The sequence below is a fragment of the Suillus discolor genome (assembly GCF_016758755.1).
Source record: "Suillus discolor strain FC423 chromosome Unknown F5147scaffold_24, whole genome shotgun sequence".
Taxonomy (NCBI): domain Eukaryota; kingdom Fungi; phylum Basidiomycota; class Agaricomycetes; order Boletales; family Suillaceae; genus Suillus; species Suillus discolor.
In genome coordinates, this window is record NW_024541271.1 from 123,941 (window position 1) to 144,683 (window position 20,743).

General features: G+C 47.7%; 7 protein-coding genes across 7 annotated transcripts; 4 read left to right on the forward strand and 3 right to left on the reverse strand.

The window, feature by feature from the left end:
• Positions 1-8: 8 nt before the first annotated feature.
• On the reverse strand, positions 9-1,769 carry F5147DRAFT_692504 (S-adenosyl-L-methionine-dependent methyltransferase). Its single transcript, XM_041437196.1, has one exon. The coding sequence runs from the start codon at positions 1,343-1,345 to the stop codon at positions 95-97; it is 1,251 nt and encodes a 416-aa protein (XP_041293343.1). The 5' UTR covers positions 1,346-1,769; the 3' UTR covers positions 9-94.
• A 50-nt stretch (positions 1,770-1,819) lies between these two features.
• F5147DRAFT_575999 (uncharacterized protein) lies at positions 1,820-2,140 on the forward strand (the record flags this gene model as incomplete). Its single annotated transcript, XM_041431298.1, has 1 exon — positions 1,820-2,140. One exon carries the CDS (start codon positions 1,820-1,822, stop codon positions 2,138-2,140), a length of 321 nt encoding a protein of 106 aa, XP_041293344.1.
• Positions 2,141-2,364: 224 nt separating this feature from the next.
• F5147DRAFT_533600 (uncharacterized protein) lies at positions 2,365-2,622 on the reverse strand (the record flags this gene model as incomplete). Its single annotated transcript, XM_041430119.1, has 2 exons — positions 2,365-2,524; positions 2,576-2,622. Coding segments are annotated over 2 exons (207 nt in total), but the record flags the coding sequence as incomplete, so codon positions are not given.
• Positions 2,623-4,117: 1,495 nt separating this feature from the next.
• F5147DRAFT_153417 (uncharacterized protein) lies at positions 4,118-5,227 on the forward strand. Its single transcript, XM_041428304.1, has 5 exons — positions 4,118-4,522; positions 4,581-4,688; positions 4,744-4,820; positions 4,883-4,943; positions 4,996-5,227. The coding sequence occupies exons 1-5, from the start codon at positions 4,388-4,390 to the stop codon at positions 5,068-5,070; spliced, it is 456 nt and encodes a 151-aa protein (XP_041293346.1). The 5' UTR covers positions 4,118-4,387; the 3' UTR covers positions 5,071-5,227.
• Positions 5,228-7,327: 2,100 nt separating this feature from the next.
• On the reverse strand, positions 7,328-10,405 carry F5147DRAFT_773076 (uncharacterized protein; the record flags this gene model as incomplete). Its single annotated transcript, XM_041441414.1, has 10 exons — positions 7,328-7,403; positions 7,451-7,632; positions 7,683-7,826; positions 7,873-8,049; positions 8,101-8,138; positions 8,192-8,636; positions 8,683-9,642; positions 9,699-9,976; positions 10,314-10,320; positions 10,373-10,405. The coding sequence occupies 10 exons, from the start codon at positions 10,403-10,405 to the stop codon at positions 7,328-7,330; spliced, it is 2,340 nt and encodes a 779-aa protein (XP_041293347.1).
• An 89-nt stretch (positions 10,406-10,494) lies between these two features.
• Positions 10,495-13,540, forward strand: F5147DRAFT_773077 (uncharacterized protein; the record flags this gene model as incomplete). Its single annotated transcript, XM_041441415.1, has 8 exons — positions 10,495-10,812; positions 10,867-11,080; positions 11,144-11,157; positions 11,222-11,632; positions 11,685-12,444; positions 12,508-12,717; positions 12,769-13,101; positions 13,164-13,540. 8 exons carry the CDS (start codon positions 10,495-10,497, stop codon positions 13,538-13,540), a joined length of 2,637 nt encoding a protein of 878 aa, XP_041293348.1.
• A 690-nt stretch (positions 13,541-14,230) lies between these two features.
• Positions 14,231-15,317, forward strand: F5147DRAFT_575993 (uncharacterized protein; the record flags this gene model as incomplete). The annotated part of the gene is made up of 3 exons (XM_041431297.1): positions 14,231-14,313; positions 14,378-15,005; positions 15,066-15,317. Coding segments are annotated over 3 exons (963 nt in total), but the record flags the coding sequence as incomplete, so codon positions are not given.
• Between the last annotated feature and the right edge of the window lie 5,426 nt (positions 15,318-20,743).

Here is a 20,743-nt window from a genome sequence, read left to right on the forward strand (position 1 = left end):
AAGGCCTACCGTGACGATGAGCAAGGGTCATTTGAATTACGATCTCGTACTTCAATAGTGATACGTGCAAATGTAGATGTTTCGCCCTGTAATGTTAACAGCAATAACAACATGGGAGCCAACGTATCTCAAATAACCTGTACCTAACCTCATCCGCACGACCAATTCCCTCGCGACGCCCCACATCCTCCTTTTGCAGCACCGCCAGCTTCATTTCCCCACCACATCCTTCATTTCTCGGAAAGCCACATCCTCCGTCTGGAAATGCATCATCCACAGTTTCCCACAAGCCTTCGTGCCTCCCCGACGAACGCATTGCGATAATCAACCAAAACACCCCTCCCTTCTTCAACGCTTTCTCCACGCAATTTTTGATCCACTTGGCATGCTCAGGGTGATACACCACGTCTGCACCAAGGATAACATCGTAGGGCTCGAGTGGAGGTGGTTTGGACCAGTCCAATGACTCGATTTGAACGGAGACATTATTGGTCTTCACATTCTGCAGTAAGTTATCGAGGACCGCAGAGTGATAGTCTGTTGCCATGATTGTGGCATCGACTCCCATGCGATCGAGAAGTCGTGCGGTAGTGATGCTGAGAAGTCCCGTGCCTGCACCTAGTTCAAGAACGCGCAAGGGAGTAACCCCTTGTGGGATGCTCATATACTGAGCAGGGTTCGTACAGATGCGTTCAGCGAAAATGATGGCGCTTGCCCAACTTTGCAGACCAACGGAAGTATGATCCGTGGCTGTGAGTGGAGCATCATTCAGCTCGATCATGATGGGCTCGCCTCCAGCACCAAAAGGAAACATAAATTGTCGCGTGAGAGCATCTTCTTGCTGCTCATCATCACTGGAAAAACGTGCAAGAAGCTTGCTTGCTTCCTCTATAACGACTAGACGTATGTGGTCTTCTTCTGGAGCGATATCGAGTACGTGCGTCCATATATCGGATCGCTTTATGAGGCCTGTAAGCCATTTGATAGAAAAACTTCGTTCAAGCTCGTTGGAACGCAGGACATCAGGGTCCAAGTCTTCAGCATCGCTTTCCAAATCTCCTTCCATTTCTGCCTCGTCGTCTTCAGAGGCATAACCGGAATCCGGGACGCCATCGCTATGATTTAAGCGTCCCGTCCGCTTTGGGCGAGGTACGTGTACCGTATCAGATATGTCCTGCTTCAGTGCAGGTACAGCATTTATTGGCAGCGTCCTCTTCGGAGGAAGTGCTGCGGCGAAGTAAAGATCCTTCAAGTCTTGCAGGGCATCTTGTATAGAGGCGGTGGTATGGGTGGAAAGTATAGAGAGTGGTGGAAGAAAGGAAGTTGGAGCGCGGAAGCAGGTCATGATTTGTTCGTCTGGATAGGATATATGTATGGTACACGTTGGATAGATGTCGATTATAGCGAAATCGCCCGATTAACGAAACCTTGATAGACAGTCTAGTAGGGGTATTGGTGCACTGAGTCTATGTGCACAATGAGATCTATATCCGAGTCGCCCTAGTATGATCCCAGAGAAGATGGCGTGAAACTTCTATGTGTCTATGTTAGCTGAAAAAAAAACGATGTTAGTCTCTAAAAACAACGCAGACTCTTTATAAGCTAGAGCCTGCGCTGCTATTGAACAAGGAGCATTGGGGACAGCATGGTGAGAAACATCAAGTAGGAAGAAAGAGCAACTTCCAAACAACTTTCACGTTGTTTGGGCAAGTTTTGATGATCATGGAAGATAAGATAAGATCTTACTAAGATAACAATTGGGTTGTTGCATTCGAGTCGTCAACCTTACAACAAGCTTCCATATATATATTCAGTTCAAATGGATGTTCAGTCCAGGGAACTCACAGTGACTTACAAAATTGTCCCACCGCCATCTGCGGTAGCTCCTCCTTCCCTCTCGCAGGAGACAACTCATAGGTTCCCTATCCCATCTCTACCTGACTTGGAATCTCAGGAGGACTCGGAGCTAAAGAAATATTATACATCTCTGCGAACGTCGATTGCAGAAGCTCGAACAAAACTCGGAGAAGAGTTGACTGCTTGGAGGGATGCGGTAGGAAATGCAGAACTTGGAAAAGAAAAATCTGTAAAAACCGAAGTCGACGATGAAGGAGAGGAAGAGGAGAACACAGAGGAATGACATTAGACACTGGGGATCATACATGTGGTCCTCCGTGAGCGAAGGTATATTCAATTCTCGTCTACTGCGATTTATCTTCCCAAATGCTTACTCCAACTGCAGATTCCAGTCTTGAACATAGCGTACAGTTGCAGTACAGCGCACGTCTTAGACAAGTTTTGAACATGATCGTCACAGAAACAATCACGCCTTCCCCTTCCGCCTCAATAATTCCTCTTCCTCGGTTCTGCATCTGCCTTGGCTCCTTTGGAGGGCTCATTCCCATGGGAAGTGGCTGGTCCAAGAAGACTGATGTTAGGGTCTGCGAGGAGGAATGTAGATTCTTTGCTACGCGAGTTCTTGATGGCAGCGGCAGCGAGTTTATTGCCTATGCTCCGTTCGTCTCTGTTTATCAGTTGTAAATTTCGGAGCAGTGCCTGAAGAGTAGGATCATACTCGAAATCGATATCCTGGTGTACGTGTTCTCGTCCCTCATCATACTTCTGTGTCTGGTTTCTTGTCTGATTGTTTCGATGTTCTGCTGAACCTCGTCAAACGGAGAAGGGAGCGTTCAGACAGACGCCATCATGACATCAAGGACTTTTTTAAAATGTTTAGCCGACCAGTCGACGAGTTCCGTCTGGACTCTGCAGACACATAGCCTTAAGTCGACGAAGTAAGATGCGAGTCCGTATTTATCAGGACGAGCGCAAAAGTTGCTAACTAGTAACTACTACTGGTGCGAGGCCCTTGCGTCATGCGACAATCTGCAGAACGATATACCTGGCGTGAAGGCTGTGATTATTCATGAGTTGGGAATTGCTGCTGTGAATATTCAGTTGGATAATAAGAAAATGCCAGATTCACATTTGACAACCTACTAGTACTATTCGTTTGGCAAAACACACGGCCCTTGACTCTCACATCATTCACGATGTTTGTCGTCCGAGACAGAAACAATGCTACCGGTGAGTAGCCGATATAGCCAAGATGCGATAAGGACTCGAAAACGAAAAGAAGGGACGGTGGCGACGACACCCGTGGGGTGTCGAAGGTGCCTGCCTCTCAAGATGCAGCACTCGGAAGGTTAACGTTATGTAATCTCCGATGGGAACAGGTGGTGTGGCCCATGCGGGAGGCCTGGACAATTCTAAAATGTCGTTGTCAATGTCGATCGACTTGATCTTACGGCCGTACGACCGTCCTCTCTTACGCGGACCCTAAACCTTTCCTGATTTAGCCGCTACCGTGTCGGTCAAACTTTCGCATGGGAAACATTCTACACCTTTAGTCTACTAGATGTCTGTTTTGCTCGGGCTAGTTTTTTGACCGATACAGTGGTGGCCAAATCAGGAAAGGGTCCGCATAACTAATTTACGAGAGTGACGGCCGTACGGAAGTCGATCGACACCGTGGTCGCTCCCGCATGGGCCACACCACCTGTTCCCATGGGGGATTACCATTTTATCACCCTGTTCAATATCCAGTACAGTTGCTCGATGTGCTATGATGTTGGAGAGGTATACATGTACACGATGTGAATGAAGGATTTGTGTTGCACGCAAACAACCATTAGCGGCACGACCGGCACCTGCTAAAATTCAAACTCCGTGCTCCGCCTGCTAAATTTCTCCGAGATCGACCAGCAAGCCAGGCTGGTCACGAGCCTAATTGACAACCGAGTCTGGACCAAGCCAGCTTTACATACCACGCGCTTCTAAGATTACGTGTCGCGTCCTCGACAAGACAGGCCTCTGGTATCTTAGGCTCCTGACTGGTCTGACCTATACACTAGTACTGCGGACAAGTTGAGCAGCGAACTGTTATGCATGTTTTCAAGTGATGTATACTTATTATAGGTGAGGCTCTTATTGAACCCTCCTGCTCCAGCAGCTTGCACAAAATTGGTGCTATGTCTTGGGCATTTTATCCAAAGACCACCTGACCCAAATCTCGGAAACATCTTTCCCACAAGACCGTCGCAAGAATTGTGCTCCGAGGGGACTCAGGGGAGGATACAACGCGTTTATGTGATAGGACTTTTTAGACGCACGCCTTGTCAATGTCTTGTCACACTGACTTACATTTCTTCTCAGATAAGGCCACTGGTCCACAAGACTAGTGTTATTGCTGCCTCATCTTGGCCTCATCTGTCGAAAATAGCCTAGGATACTTCGTATAAAAGCCCAGCATTCTCTGCTTTTTCCTTTGTCAATTCTTCTCCTCACTATCGAATCATCGTACTACTCGCGACCTACATCTTATACAATGCCCTTTTCCATCGATGGAGTGTATACTATCGAAAACGTTGGCAGAGACCTCATGCTTGATCTGAAGGGCGGTGATACCATTGAAGGCAACCAGATTCAAGGCTACGCAAACAATAACACCGCGGCTCAACAGGTATCTATATGCGTTTGCACCCGCCTTGTGACTAGTTCTTACACATCACATCTACCAGTGGGTGATCAAGAAACAGTACGCGTCAGAGTCCTCCAACAAGACTGTCACCATTCAGTCCATTATCAACGGCAACAATGGAAATGGATTCTTTGCTGCTGTGAACCAGGTATGCTAAATCGGCATTCATTCATTTGCTTGTTGGTTGATGTAGACGTGGGCAGGATGCGGATGAACCAGTCGTTTACACCAGGCAGGCGTTTATCGTTGATCTCGTTCCACACGCGGATAATACTTATACGTGAGAATCCGACTCAGTGCTCAGCAACTTATTTTTGCTAATTTAACGACTCAAATCTACAGCATTAGATACACTCTCGGGGACGCGAACCTGGTGTTATCCATTCCTGCGAGGCACACTGAAGTAAGTTGTTGGATTTTTTCCAAAACTTTTTGCTCATAACGTACGTTCACAGGTGACACTCGAGACTTACTCCCCAGGATCTCTCCGCCAGCAGTGGCAATTGCACCGCGTCTCCAATCTCCAATAAATTGCCTAGTTTTCGCCACTAGGTACCACCGTGAGCTTGCAGAGGCATGCCGACGCTGAGCTATTCAAAGTGTTTTTGCATCTATGTACTACGTTTTGCTGTGTCTCTTGTTGTGTATGCCTACGTTGATGAATAGGATTGCTTTGGTCTGACTCCCTTAGGGATATAAGTGAGGTAGAACATAGCTATCGGCAAATCATTCGAGGAGGGTACGCAGATCAAGCGCAGTATATGTGTACCTCCCATTATCGTTTCACCCATTTACATGTACTAGTATGTCTTCAGACAGTCCATCAAAGAACTCAGGAAATTTTCAGATAGTCATGTATAACAATACATAGTACGCAATCACAAGCATGTGCATAATTCTGCGATGATGTATCACATAGTCATATTTGACTTTACAGAGGAAATGCGAGTTTCTAATCTTGCAATAAAAGCGTAAAATTAGCACGCATGGCGTGTTGATCGCCACACTCTCTGGCTGATAATTGATCAGCTGTACTGTACAGAGCATCGGTCCTCTCTCCCGTTTCATAGCAGCGGTGGAAGATAACCCGCACCAAACCAGCCTTTCCCGAACAGGAACCCCGTTTGCGATGACGCAATGCCTTGCGGCCTACAGTCCACTGTACCCTGACGACTTGCTAAAGCTCGCAAGAAAAGCAGTCACAAACCATGCGGCTCTGAAGGTGCTTCAAGAGCGACTTCTGGCTTCGTCGTGACATCAAGGACTTTTTTTAACGTTTAGCTGACCAGTCGACGAGTCCCGTCTGCAGACAAATAATATCGATCAAGACCGACAAGTCACGCTCGCACTCGCCAATGCCAATGAGGTCTGGCGCCGGCCTGGTTATGCGAGGAAATTGCTGGAATGCTACAAGTAACCTGAGTGTGTCGTTGAAGTGTTCAACCAAAGGCTGTTGATGGAAAGTTGTCTTGATTGTACTCGAAAGTCTGGCAAAGTAATCCACTGATGGCATCTTCTGAGAGTACATGAAAATCGGTGAGCACAGTAGTTCCGCGGCCATTAATGTTATTATCCAGTTAAATACATACACTGGTATTATGCGTGGTTACAAGGAAGAGATGTTTGTATGAACCACCGGCCTGCTTTCAACTCCTAGAGAAAGCGGGAGAAAAAGCAAAAGCACTAAGATGTGCAAGCGTTTGTGTCCGCCCTACTTTGGCGCAGACCAGCGTGATCGATAAGCCTGGTCTGCAATTTGACTTGAGTGCGTTTGAAGAAAAGACAACAAAATTTTCCAACTTGATCTCAAGCGACACGCATCACGTGACGTTTTACCGTGTTCCTCCAACAAGAAGTTGAATCAATTTTACGCTGATGAGTCACACACTGAGTGATAAGGTAAGCGGAGGCCCCTAGATTAATGCTCGGGGGTGTAAGTCGGATTTTATTGCGAACCGAGAGACTGAAGCAGTATACGACACGGCAGTACAAAGCCAAGTACTCGCGTGAACCCTTCTGGAGCTATGACTATACTGGCAATTATTAAGTTGGTTTCAAAATAGGTCGCTATCGCGTGGAACATAGACTCACGACATACTCAAATGAACATATCCGCATCTCACAACCACCAACAAAACAAAACAAAACAATCTCCCACTCACAAATAATTTCGCTCCACGACAAAAGTGTTGAGAGCCAATGAATCCGAGGAGTGTAAGGCTGAGAGAGACAGAGCCGAAGGGGAGAAGGAGAGTACGGCCGAAGAATGAACCACATTGAGTGCGAGTGTCTCCAAATGGAGAACATGGACAATGTGTCAATGTCGGCAATCTTTCCATTCTTAAGTATATATGTCTTCATCAAAAGTCTTGCTGGCACACTCACCGTATAAGAAGAGCCAGCATCAGCAAAACCCAAATGGGGTATGTGGCACTGCACATAGCCACACAGTGACACAGGGTTCACAGGGAAGTCCCCCCATGTGCAGCCGAGCCACAGCGTGTGCTTCGAATGTGTCATGCTGTGCAGTTCGGCACAGCTACTGCTGGACCGTACAACCCTGCACAACACTGTAGCGCTGTGTGACACTGTAGCGCTGTATGACACTGCGTAGTACAAACCTGCTATGTAGTGTTATACAGCGGCGTATGGTGTTTCATAGCAGTACTTTTAATATAGCAATTATTCTGAATTTTGCACGTGGATTAATACCAAAGTCAATGATGATTCTATTCAAATGATGCTGCAAAACATAGTAGTAGTAGTAGTACTAGTAAGTATATAAAACTAATCCAAATCAACGTCCCACTCAGAACAGCTGTCGTCACCTTCGTTAGTACCAAGGCCAGCGCCATGTGTGTTCCTAACTCGATGGTCAATATACTGCTACTTTTGTCGAAAAAGACTTACATGCCTTCCAATGCCCAAGCTTTGAGCATTTGATGTAGTTTCGGTCCGTGATACTCATCTCTGTTCGTGCGGTTGAACAACGTCGAAATGCGGTCATAGGCAATCTCTGAATCCTCGATGGGTGTCTGCTTGGTGCCATTTACCTGGCCATATTTGCTGTAGATATAAATCACGTTACGAATCTTAGTAGAAATCAGTAAACACACTGTGAGCATGCTACAGGAACACTCACGATAGTCCTGATGAGGAAGAGCGCTGGGGGCGGAATGATCTTCTGAAATTCGGCGAATTGCTTCAGTGATTTGGAACCGTTGTCATAAAATGACCTATGGCAAATGATGCAGACCATGAGATTCGCAAAGTTAGATGCACGGCCCTACTAAATATTTAGAATTGATTATCGAAGACGATGAAGAACATACCTCAGCATCAGGATGGCCGTGCAAATACATTGCTTTCTTTAGCAAAGCGGTTGCCTTGAGTTTGACACTATCAATTGTGTTCCCGCTGACGCTGAGTGCTAGATCATATGTCATCGGAACGACGGTAAGCACGATCTGCTTGATCTTGCTGCGGAATGTCGCGGCATCATTGAAAACCTGAATCCACACGACTTAGTGACATATGTGAGAACAGCTCAGAGTACCTACCACGGTAGCCATCCCCGGTTTGAACTCAGGGTAGAAACCTTTGTAGGCGTGTCAGTGGGTAGTAAGATTGTAGTTAGAGAAGGGGAAATACCTTTCTCAAGCTTGCGTTTCTGCTCTTGCCATTGTACAATTGCTTCTGCAATCATTTCACCACAGACTCCGGTATTACCGATGGACTCCTCTTTGTCGGGAAACGGGACGGAAATAGCGAGATGAAGTCTGAAATTAGCCTTTGCATGGTCAAGAAGTTTTTGCCAGAGTGGCGGGTAGAACCCAACATTAGTTGCATCGCGATTAGTAGCAGTACCCTTTACTTTCTTGGTGCGGCGGCGCTTCCCAGTATTCTTGACCTCATCAAGATCTTCCAAGTCGTCCTGCTGGTCATCAGAGTCATCACTTGACAGGGAGTTGCTCGTGCGAGCACGCTTAGTCTTTGGGCGGCGATTTCGTATGCTGTTCAAATACGATGGGGATGGAGAACATGGCCGCCGGTTTTTTGTGTGGTGAGCCTGGAGGACATCATAATCAATATTAGGCTGAAAAAGGTGTCAATACACAGTGACAAAATGGGTGAGTGCTTACAACTACTGCTGGAGCGCCTGAATGACCCGGAGCTTGTTGGTTAGTGCTCTGCAGGCTCGCTCGCATTGGCGCCTGAGCTACGTTGATGTTCTGGTCTCTACCCTTCCTGCTAGTGGTGCGATCGTTCCGATGATCACGGTCCATGTCGGCCACTCCCGTGTCGTCATAATCCTCGTCCTGCAAATATGCACCTCGATCAGGTACTTGCGCAGGGCGTCTGACTTGGTTGTTGCTAGGGTAGGTTTGATTATTGTGGTCTGAGGGGTCTGGCATGATGTCATCACTCCCGTGAACATCCTGCTCCGAGTCATAGTCCATATTGTCATTATCGATGTCGTCTCCTGCAAAATCTCCATCCTCGTTAGACACGTCATCCTCTTCAACGTCCACTTCTTCATCATGATCCGCCTCTTCGTTACCTTCTTCAGTTACATCAACAAACATGTTTTGGCTAGTGGAGGAACCAAAAGCAGGAGGAGTACGAGAAACGGTGTGATGGGGTGTTATGGTGGTCGATGGCTCACGCTGAACGGCAGAGTTGATGGGAATAGATGAGCCTGAGCATTGGTCGCTGACAGACCGAGGAACTTTGTGAGAAACAATATGAGTGTTGACAGACTGAGGAATGTCACGAGAAACAACGGGATGCTGGATGGCTGGAATTCTGATTCCATCAGCCTGAGTGTCACGAAGAGAGGTGCCATGAGAGATGCTGCGAGAAGCGCCACGAGAAGTACTGCGAGAAGCACCCTGAGAGGTACTGCGATCATGGACTCGGACGTAGGGCTGGGCAGGAGGTATCGTCAAGTCAGGCTGAAGTTCTGTTTGATGGGACTGGAGCGGTTTGGAACCGACATATGCTGAGGGAATTGGACGATCCTGAAATCCAAACCTTCCTTGGTCCGTGATGTGTAGAGCAAGTGTGGGACCTCTGGCAGTGGGGCCTGACTCGGATGCCTCCTGCTGAATACTAGATATTAGTGCTGAGAAATGAACCAGACCAGGCGGGTACTTACTATTACACTCAAGTTCCTCTCAAGCTGGCGAGGTGCCACTTTTCCTCTCCCCTTCTTCTTTGTCACTAGCGGAGCCATCACATTTTCGGGCTCATCAACGGGAACAACAACATTCCGAACCTTCGATTTGCCAGGTGCTCCGGCTGGAGTCTGGATAGCATTCCCGATCTTCTCTAGCTGAGAATTTCTTCCTCCAGTGCCAGCGCCAGGTCGGTTTGTACGGCGACAGGGAGCCTGAGGTTGGACTGACGTCGCTGGTTCATTGTCGTCGATGCCATCTGATTCGACAACTCATTGCTTTTTCTGTCGGCCCATGGTAGTGGCACACGACTAGACGAATGACAGAGAAATCGAACCTGCAAATCGAAGTTAAATGTGGCTGTACGATGTTTAATTACTAAGTACTAAGTAGTAGTAGTATCCGAGTCCGAGTCATACTGGTGCATTAACGTTACATACCAATCACATACTAGTACTAGTACACTTCAGCAGCTGACTCAGATGTAGTACTAGTAGTTACCTCCGTCCCTACTCAATGACAGCCCACTGCCCTAATTGTTTGAAACAATTTAAGAGTGCTCAGGCAGTTTTGCGACACCTGAGCCAGCCCCTTACATCCTGCCTACGATGGATTGATCAGCTTGAGAGTGCAGCGCAAATTTTGCAAAACTCACAGTTGATGGACCAGCACGCAACTCCTGACTCATCTGAGTCGTCATCTGACCCTCGTCATTCCAGAACACCAAGTCCTTTTCAAGATTCCCTAACGGGGGAAAAGGTGGATGCTCACTGCGGCATGAGTGACTCGGACTATTTCTACGGTGATGACGGAGGCACAGCGGGCTTGGAGAATGACCTGCCAGGGTCCGTTAAAGAGCCTTTGGGCAGCCAAGCTTCAGAGAAGCCTTACGTCGAGCACTTCAGGGATGCTGCGAAGGTATATCGGCGCGGCCAGACCTTTCTAGATAGGTTTAACATGGATCCCTATGCAGTACATCGCGAAGACAATTTGTACTATCCATTCGTGTCCCGTCAGGATTGGGAGCTCAGCAGTTTTCTCCTGTGCTCGTCATTAAGTATGGCAGCCATAGACGAGTTCCTGGGGCTGGAACTAGTACGTCTTGAGTTAGTGAGCGTGTTGCTGTCACAAGTGCTGATTTCTTCTAAGGTGAAAGCATTGCCCCTCTCCTTTCATACCGCCAAGGAGTTACGTGGGCGTTCTGAGCTGCTGCCTTCTGTTCTGAAGTGGCAGTACTGCGTCATCTCGACGACTCACCCAACAAAGAAGCCTCTACATCTTTACTGGCGTGATCCGTTGGATTGCATCGAATCGCTTTTTAGCCACCTGCTCTTTGCAAACAAAATAGATCTCACACCTCAACGTGTGTATGATACAGCGGAACATACAGTATGAATTTACAGTGAATGGGTGACGGGGGACACAGCATGGTCAATGCAGGTATGTACTCTACAGTATCAATGATCTTCAAGCTCATCTTGCTAACTCTCACACCCTGTCATAGTCACAACTTCTGGATGGTGCGACATTGTTAGGCATCATACTTTCCTCCGATAAAACCAACATTACCAACATGACTGGTGGACGTGTTGCTCACCCGCTCTTGATCAGCCTTGCCAATATCAAGATGGCGACTCGAAATAAGGCATCCTCACATGCTTTCCTCCTGACAGCGCTGCTTCCAATTGCGGAATTTTTGCATCTGGTGAAGCAGATGCAGAGTGTTCTCGAAGCCCGCTTGGTCCACCAATGTCTAGATATTGTGCTGGAGCTGCTCAAGCAAGCTGCACACATCGGGCAGATGATGTCAGACCCACTTGGAAACCTCAGATATTGTTTTACCCCCTTAGCCTCGTACATTGTCGATACACCCGAGGCATGCATGCTCGCATGTGTTCGAGGAAAGACTTTGCCAGTAACTATGGCTATGTCTGAAAATTTCGGAGACACCTTCCAACACCCCCCAGGCTCGAACAGCTAAAACAACTCTCAGCCAGCTTTCAAGCATCAATTGTGATCCCCTTGACGTTGAAGGCTACTTCAATGCATGTGCCACCTTCCGCCTGAGCGGTGTGGCCCAGCCATTCTGGCGTGATTGGCCACTTGCAGATCCATATCTGTTTTTGACTCCAGAATCCCTGCATCACTGGCACTGTGAGTTCCATGATCACGATGTTAAGTGGTGTCTTGCAGCTGTTGGCGAGCAGGAACTAGACTTTTGCTTCTCTGTTTTACAACCACTCACGATGTTCCGATGCTTCCATTGCGGTATTTCAAAGCTTAAACAAGTCACTGGAAGAGCCCAGCGTGACATGCAACATTATATTGTTGCTCTCATTGCAGATGCAGCCCCCCATGGCGTTGTCATAGCTATTCGCACGCTGATGGATTTTTGCTACTTATCACAGGCAACAACGATCAATCAAGAACATTGTCAAAAGATTCTTGGCGCCCTCGCGGAATTCCACGAACACAAGCAAGATATAATTGCTTGCGGCGTGCGTCGAGGTGCCAAGAGCAAACAGGTCCTCGACAACTGGCATATACCCAAACTGGAGTTGATGCAGAGTGTCGTGCCCAGTATATGTCAAGTCGGTTCTCTCTTGCAGTGGTCTGCCGACACCACCGAGTATGCTCACATCACCCTTATCAAGGATTCTGCAGATTCCACCAACAACATCAATTATGATGCTCAAATATGCCGGTTTCTTGATCGCCAAGAAAAGTGTTGAAACTTTCAGATCACGACATCAATAATCGCTCGGTCAGAATCACAATCACAACTTGAAGCCTCTGCTTCCTCGTCTCGAATGATGGACACTGATTCTGAACATCATGACTTGGATGAAGGTCCACTGGCATATATTGATGAAGCTCATTTGCAGACAGTTTTGGATGATCTCTGGGGGCCGAAGCGTGTTGTGACCAATTTTTTCAGAAAGGCAGAGCAAGTCTCTTTGGACATCAAAGCAGCCAGACCTCTCCGCACATTTGTGGTCGGTGCAACAGCAATTCACCTCAATTTTGATCCTTCCATATGATGCATACCAGTCGATGTCATTGCTGAAAAACTATCTCTACCCGACTTGCGGGGAGCACTCGCTGACTATATTCAACGAGAGGGTACTATGGCTCAGAAATTCCACTTGCTGGGAGGACAACACCGAGCACTGTCCCATGCACCTCTTCCATTTGACGACCTTATGGTCTGGTTCAAAGTGCGTGTGCAGCAGGCATCATACCATACCCCATCGATCATTCCTCCTGCTCTCACAGTCAATGCATCTCCCCCGAGCGCAACTTGGAAGCATGGCCACTACGGTGCTGCTATTTTCGCTGTTGATGACACCAGATGTGAACAATGGCCCACTAGTGGGCTTAAAGGTACGTTTTTCAAATGTTCATTTGTATATTATGTCCAAGTTTGACGTCTGAGCAACTTGCAGGCCATGCTGTTGTTGAGGTGCACCTTATCATGCAACCACTTCCTCCACAAGGAACTAGTAGTAGTGCCTCTTGGGCTGCGCATTTCCTTATGTATGTTCAACGGTTGGATGTCATGCCTCAGCGACATGGCAACTTACTAGAACACACAACGCAAGTGCATGTTTTAAAGTGTGCAATGCGATCAGCAGGGACTCCTTTTGGTGACATCCTCCCACTAGATCAACTTCGTTCTCTGGATCACATTATCCCCCGCTTTGGCCATGTTGCCGATTCACGTCTAACAGCGGAAAATAGTGCTCATTTTGCTCAGACGTTCTTCTTGAACAAATACATTGACAAGGACTTCTACTATGCTATCTCAAACTCCGAGCCGTAGTAGTTTTTTCAATTGTGTTAAAGTAATATATCTATATCAATGGTTCAAGAGCTCTATGCACTTGGTGTATGGCACTACATATCACTATACATTACTGTAGCATCATGGAATGTACGCTATCCTGCAAGGATCCGCTGTGTAGTGATGTACAGTGCTACCTCGGGCATGTGGCTTTCGGCTGACTAAATCCGACTGTCAGTGGGGCAGGCCCTGATTGGCAGGCCACTGGTTGTTGTCATCATACCTCTCTCTCAATGCCTGTGACCAGCACAATCATGACTCTTCCAGTTATTTATTCTAAGTTCTCAAAGAGTTCCAAGTCTTGGCTCCCAAAATCACCATCACACAACTTGATCTCCCCTCCTCCATGTGTACAACAAAAACCCCCATGTTCCTTGCACCATCATGTTCCAACAGACACAGAACTTTATGACAAGCAAGTTCTTGAAGACCTCAAGACAGCAATAAAGACAAGACTCAGCATTCAATTTACAGACTCGGATAATCAAGATTCTTTAAGCTTAGGTTAGTATTTCTCAGATCGCTTATCACCTACCAATCTTCTTCCTAACCATTCATCATCACAAAGACCACTGTGCAGTCGTCCTTAAAGCACTTCAACATCCTCAAGCCAATACAATTGTAGGCTGATTTATACTTGTCGTAGATTAATCTTTACCATGATCTGAGGTCATCGCCAATATTACGCCTGCAGAATACGCAGCAGTGGTAGCATTTACGTCGGAAGAGCGAGATTTCAAAGCCAGAGCAAAGTGAACCTCAGAGTAGTAATTGAGTTGTAATAATACACTGATCACATCCCATCTCTTACTACAGATTCGTCTACTTTGTGGATACTCAAGATCTTCATATCATGCCCCCACTTCCCGTCCACAAACAACCAGCTGCACACCTTGCGAAGGCTGTCAACAAGTTCATGGAAGCCATCCCTTACGACAAACTACTGATCGACATCACTATGCACCTCAATCACCGTATCCAAAACAAGGACTCCACGAACATTCCAGACCTACACCTCACCATCACAGCACAACCACCGGAGGATATGGAGTCAGATGAGATGGCGGTAGCAAAGCCAGTTTCCAAATGGGTTGGAGAATGCAGGCTTTCCTCGGATATGAACTGCATGGTGCGCAAGCTGAGCATCACATGCGACAGTCATCAAGACATCGATTATGCTATCATCATATCCTTCAAAGAGCGAGCCAAATGGCAACAGCCTAAAGAAGACAACATCACTGCCCAACAAGTTCGCTCGGCTCCTGCATTGGATTATGAGGAGTTCATCCCTCCCTGCATCAAGAAAAGCTTGAGGTTTGGACCGGTGGAGCTCAAGTCTCATATCTGGATCGATATCTCTGAGGTCCGCTACACCGTGTATAAGCGTGGCACAGACGGTCGCTTTGATTTTAACAACAAGAACGCTGCTACATTCGCAGAGGGGGTGCGTGTATATTCATCTTATTAGTAGTACTACTTTCTGATCTCAACTCGCCCCCTGCAGACCCTTTACCCTACGTTGCAGATGGATGACGTTGAATGGATGTTGAGTGACGCTACTGAGAATTTAAAGGCATATATCATATCATTGATGGAGGGTATGGCGCTTGAGGAGGCTGCAATTCAGAGCGCGCATGATTCCCATCCTGTTTTCGAGCCTGTTTGGATGGCAGCTCTCAACTCTATCTCTTCCGCGATATACCTCACAGCTTACTGCCGCTACTTGGATTGGCACAACCATAAATACAACAAGTGAAAGATGATGCACGTCGATGTTTAATCCTCAAACTCCAGCACCCAACCAACAAGTACTTCATTCTCATCGATTCTGACGACTTCCTCATCCGATGCGACGGTCTCATCCTCTGCTGGGTTATCGCTTGATGTGCAGCCGGAGCGCTCAGCAAAGAAGTCAAAGATCCAGCCTGAGGGAAAGTGTGAAGAGTCTAAGGCGAAACCAAAGAAGAGGGAGAATGGGAAGGGGAAGGGTCGTTAGTAGGCTCTTGCCGTGTCGATTGTTGAGGTGAGTGTCTGTCATTAGACTTGGTTTCCTCGAACACTGACAATTTACATGATCAGTACTAGTACTTAGTTCCATCTTCGCTTGTTCTGTTGCGCTGCTCTTCAAGTTTGAATTCACTATCTTGTTGATCTCCTCGTTGTTGTCATCCATGTCGCATTTGTTCTTGTACTTCTAGGACCGCACAAAACATACTACTCATCTAGATACCACACACGTAGTACTATGGATGTTTCTCGCTGAATGTACCGTGATATTCGCGTACTAGCAGTATGCCTAATTTGTCACATCACGTTTAACCACTGCCAGTGAGTCGGTGTGACTCGGGAAAATTTGTTAACAGCACAACTTGAAAGAGTCTTGAATGTCCTCCAGTGCCCAACTTGTGACAGCCTCGTCTCTTAGAGGGATTTCACTCGATTGAAGACACTCGCATCATGATGAATCCCAGACCCATCCAGCACAACTTGAAGCAATTCACGGAACGCTTGCGCTGGTACCACCAAAGTCAATACTACTAGCAGGACCTCCCCCTAAGGTCTCCAACCTGAGCACAGATGGACAAGTCGTGAACAGCACGTCATCCATTCAATCACACCCATCGACCATTCACCACACCCCGTCCTCGTCCATCTATCAGGCTCAGGCTCAACATACGTCTACTACTATCCCAGTACCCACTACTACTATGCAAAGCATCTCGCACCTTAACTGGAAGTGCGTTGGAACTCCCAGGGCTATTGGTGCTCTGCGAAACCGATCCCCTGCATTATTGCGTCACTTGGCCATGCCAATTGTTGTGCATTCTGCTACTAGTAGGTTGAACGTGGACAAAAAACTCCCATCACCTATATTCCCGATAACAACGGAGCCAAACTCCGACTGCGAAGACAGCGATAATGTAAGTTCAACGGTACCCATACAGATCCAAATGATAATGTTGCCCAGGAATCTACTAACTCCAATGACACCCGGGCTAGTGAGGAATTCAAGGCCCAGCTTGTTTTGAATGTGACCCGAGCACAGTGAGATGTTTGCCTGGCGGAGAAGACGCTTGCAGACTCCGTTCTCAAGCAGAATGTCGCACTTGGGAAACTCTACGAGTTCGAGGCTACAGAAGCTGAGAGGAAATTGGAGGATGCTGATATCAACATTGGTTATGTACACCATTCGGTCCGCAAAAGTGGAATCACATTGTTGGAGGACTTTGCTAGTACTAGTAAACCTCGAAAACGCCGTTGCAAATCTACTAGTCATGTTGATAGTGATACGCTCAGCCCGGAAGTAGATTTAGCTCGCTCACCACCACTGGCAGGTAATTGTACTCTGTTAAATTCGTTCGACCACTTCTACTACTGACACTTTTTTATTCACAGGATCTCTGAGCGCGACTCCGAGTCAAACACTCGATTATGACGTGGTGTCCGATTCTTTGGGCTTCAAGTTGTGAAGCAGTAATACTAGTACTAGCCTCTATACTGTTCCGATTCCATGTCCCATCTACTACTAGTATTGTACATACTTTGAATCAATGTTTGTGAATGCCGGCTTTAAAAGTTGCTCTTCCTTCAAGTTTAAACTTAGACTCGGAGGTCATGTGTCACAACCAAGAGCTGGTACCAACTTCTCGAGTCGCTTGCTGTAGTGTGATGTGTGGTGCTATGTCGTGCTGTAGAAATTTTATATATACTGTCGTTGATCGCTACACATTGCTACAGAAGTCTGCACCTGCTGTAATATGCTGTAAGCCACCATGGTAACTGTGCTAAATTTAGTGTTTTGCTGATGAGCCAAAGTCGTAACATCTCAGTTTCATAAATGAATACTGAGATGTGAGTTGTTGTCCCACTGTAACGTTTGAGTAGAGTACTGACGTACAAGTAGATTCATACCTGTTTAGGTACAACATTTTGTTAATAGAGTTTCATAAACAAATACTGAGATATTCATACCTGTTTAGTGTGTTGCGAAGCCTCCCGCTCGTATTGATTCTCCACAGGTTATGACCCCTGCCTCGACCATGGACTTGTCTGCTCCCAGTGCCAACTCAAGCCGTTTTAACATCCTGAAGCTTGCCGAAGACGGCTCGAACTGGATAACCTACAAGGAACAGACGTTAACAGCAATAGGCACACGAGGACTCACGAGATATACCAATGGTCGAGCTATAGAGCCTACGCCTTTTGTAAAGAGCTCTACAGGGGTTGTTACGAAGCCAGATGGTACAACACCTACGCAAAAGGAGATTGATGACCTCAATGCGAAGACTGACGAGTATCAACAAAAGAACTCACTCGTAAAACAACAGATCTTCTGCACGATCACGGATCGGCTCCTGTTACGAGTCCAAAAGTTAGGATCTGCGTCCGAAATCTGGAAAGAAATATGTCAAATTCATGAAGGCAAAACAGAACTCGTCCAGATAGATCTGAGACGAGGTGCGAAGAAGGAGGGGACGTGAAGGCGCATTTTGCTGAGCTTTTGCGCCTGTGGGAGTCTCTAGCTGGAATGGGGGTCACCGTCGTTGATGCAGACTTCCATGCTATAATTCTAGGGTCTCTGCCTGAATCCTACCGGCCACTTCTCTCATCCATGAACACAGCCACTAAGATCACCAAAACACCTCTATCTCCCTATGAACTCATCACAATTATCACCGAGGAATACAAACATTGGTTACTCACTGACAGACGTCCCAACAAAAGGGGAATGAACAGTGCGCTCTCTGTGAGAACAAACCCGGGGAGGAGCAGGAGCTCTCAGAGCTCACCCCCACAGTCCAACCCCAACGCACTCTGTACGAACTGCGATCGCAAGGGACACTGGAAGAGTGACTGTTGGTGAAAAGGAGGAGGCAAGGAGGGTCAGGGGCTGAATCAGTGGCAAAGACAAGGAGGACGCACCCAGAAACACAGTGCCAATGCAGCCAAGGAGCTGGAGGTAAAAGATAATTACACTTTCGCGATGTCAGATCTAGCAGTCATCGCTAAGTCTATGGACGTCCCTCCAGACCACCGTGGAGCTATTGTAGACTCCGGTGTGACATTCCATTTCTGCCCCGATAGGGCCAAATTCATGACCTTCGTCGATATCCCACTGCAGAAGGTCTACACTGCAAATGGCTCTACTGTCAATGTGACAGGATGCGGAGACGTTAAGATAGACTTACCATTGGGCCTGAAGTGGACAACTGTCATGCTCAAGGACATTCTCTATGCCCCTTCCATGGCTTTCACCCTAATATCCACCAACAGGATAGTGTCTGCCAGCTTGGCCATACTGTTCGAAGGGGGAATGTGCAAGATACTATCTGCTACCCCAAAACAAAGGACCATCACGGAAATTCCCCAAGTCCAAGGACTTTACTCTGTGACATCTGAGTGTAAGCATCGAGCCAACATTGCCACGACAAAACCTACCATAAACCAACTCCATCGTTCCCTGGGACACATATCGCATGCGGCCCTTCTTGACTGCGTCAAGAAGGGCCTAATCAAGGGCATTGATATTGACCTGGTGCCTGCCGCCGAGTTCTGCGAAGCCTGTGTGAAAGCTAAGTCAACGCGGCAGTCCTTCCCCAAGGAGACGAAGACACGAGCACTTACCTATGGTGAACTTGTCCATACGGACCTATGGGGGCCGGCACAGATGACGAGCTTGGGAGGCTGCAGCTATTGTATTAGTTTCACGGACGATTTTAGTCGTCAAATGAAGCTGCAGTTCCTGAAACAAAAGAGCGAAGCACTCACCGCTTTCAAGGCCTACGAGGCCTGGCTTGATCGTCAGATGCCGGGAACCTGGTTGCGGAAAGTGTGTTCGGATCAGGGAGGAGAATACCTGAGCGCAGAGTTCGAAAATCACCTGCATCAGCAAGGTATCGGGCGCCAACTAACGGTCCACAACTCACCTCAGCAGAACGGCGTCGCAGAATGCCTCAACCACACCCTGGTCGAGCACGTGAGAGCGATGCTCCTGGGCAAGGATATGCCAAAATACCTGTGGGCTGAGGCCATTAGTTACGCCACCTGGCTCAAGAACCACCTACCATCGAGAGCCATCCCAGGTAGCACGCCCTATGAGCTGGTGCGCAAGTCCAAACCGGACCTGTCCCAGGCCCATGAGTTCGGGGCCAAGGTTTTCATCCATGTGCTGGAGGTGAAGGTGTTACACTGACCGTCGGTCGGCGTGTGCGAACTAGGATAGGTCTTCTCAGCGACGACTCGAGTGAGTCTACTGAAGCTGAGGGTGGTTCTCGGCTTGACGGAACGTCAAGGGTTCCTCTGGTGATCTTGGTAAGACGGCGCTCGTTGAGATACAGGGCTAGCGGATATGGCTAAGAAGCGGGGAGCGACTTAGAAGTGCGGTCTTATACAAGAAAGCTGAGAGGCTTAGTTGAACAAGTTCTGGGATGAACCTAGTAGATTAAAGTAAAGTCTAAGTACAATAATCTGTCTACTTATATGTGCTACATATAGGTATTCTAGCTCAGTCTGTAATCTATAGTATATCGAGGATCTATGATAACAAGACATGAGGTTCAGATAAGTACATGAGGCTTAACCTCTGATCAAGCATGCAGCGCCAAGTGCGACTGCGCATAAGTACATGAGGCGCCAAGGGCGCTCCGGATCTTCATGAAGTGACATGCTGTATACATGCACTTAATCTAGGGTGACCATGAGGCGTACAGCCTCCATGGATCAGGTACAAGGCCGTCTAGGCCAGGGGCGGGGTCATAGCGCCAGGGGCGGGGTCACAGCGGTCCAGACCGCTGTCTTTCTAAGCGCGGGCGGCGCACCGCTGTGTGGGGAGTCTAGCAAAGCGGGGGCAGGCATAGGCAGAGCAGGGGCTCCTGTAGGTGTTACGGATGCCTGTAACAGAAGGCGGAAGAGGCTGTATTTGTGGGGGTGGATGCCGAAAGCAAAGGTTACCGGGTGTACTGGCCAGGTAAGCGACGTGTCTCGGTGGAAAGGAACGTTACCTTCCCACCAATGGAGGTAAGAGATGGTGTGCTGGACGAGGGGGAGTCTGCCGCAGTCAACGAACATAATAGCGGCAATAGTAATAAAGACTCACCTAATAGCGTCCAGCCCATCTCCACCAAACCGCAACAGCAACCTCAGCCATCTACCGGCCAGCAACCTCAGCCATCTACTCCTCCT

Bases quoted from the DNA above. Each gene is read 5' to 3' on its own strand.
- F5147DRAFT_153417 (XM_041428304.1), top strand. From the start codon at position 4,388: ATGCCCTTTTCCATCGATGGAGTGTATACTATCGAAAACGTTGGCAGA. The intron at 4,821-4,882 runs GTGAGAATCCGA...TCAAATCTACAG, and splicing joins CACGCGGATAATACTTATAC to CATTAGATACACTCTCGGGG. The intron at 4,944-4,995 runs GTAAGTTGTTGG...GTACGTTCACAG, and splicing joins TTCCTGCGAGGCACACTGAA to GTGACACTCGAGACTTACTC.
- F5147DRAFT_692504 (XM_041437196.1), bottom strand. From the start codon at position 1,345: ATGACCTGCTTCCGCGCTCCAACTTCCTTTCTTCCACCACTCTCTATA.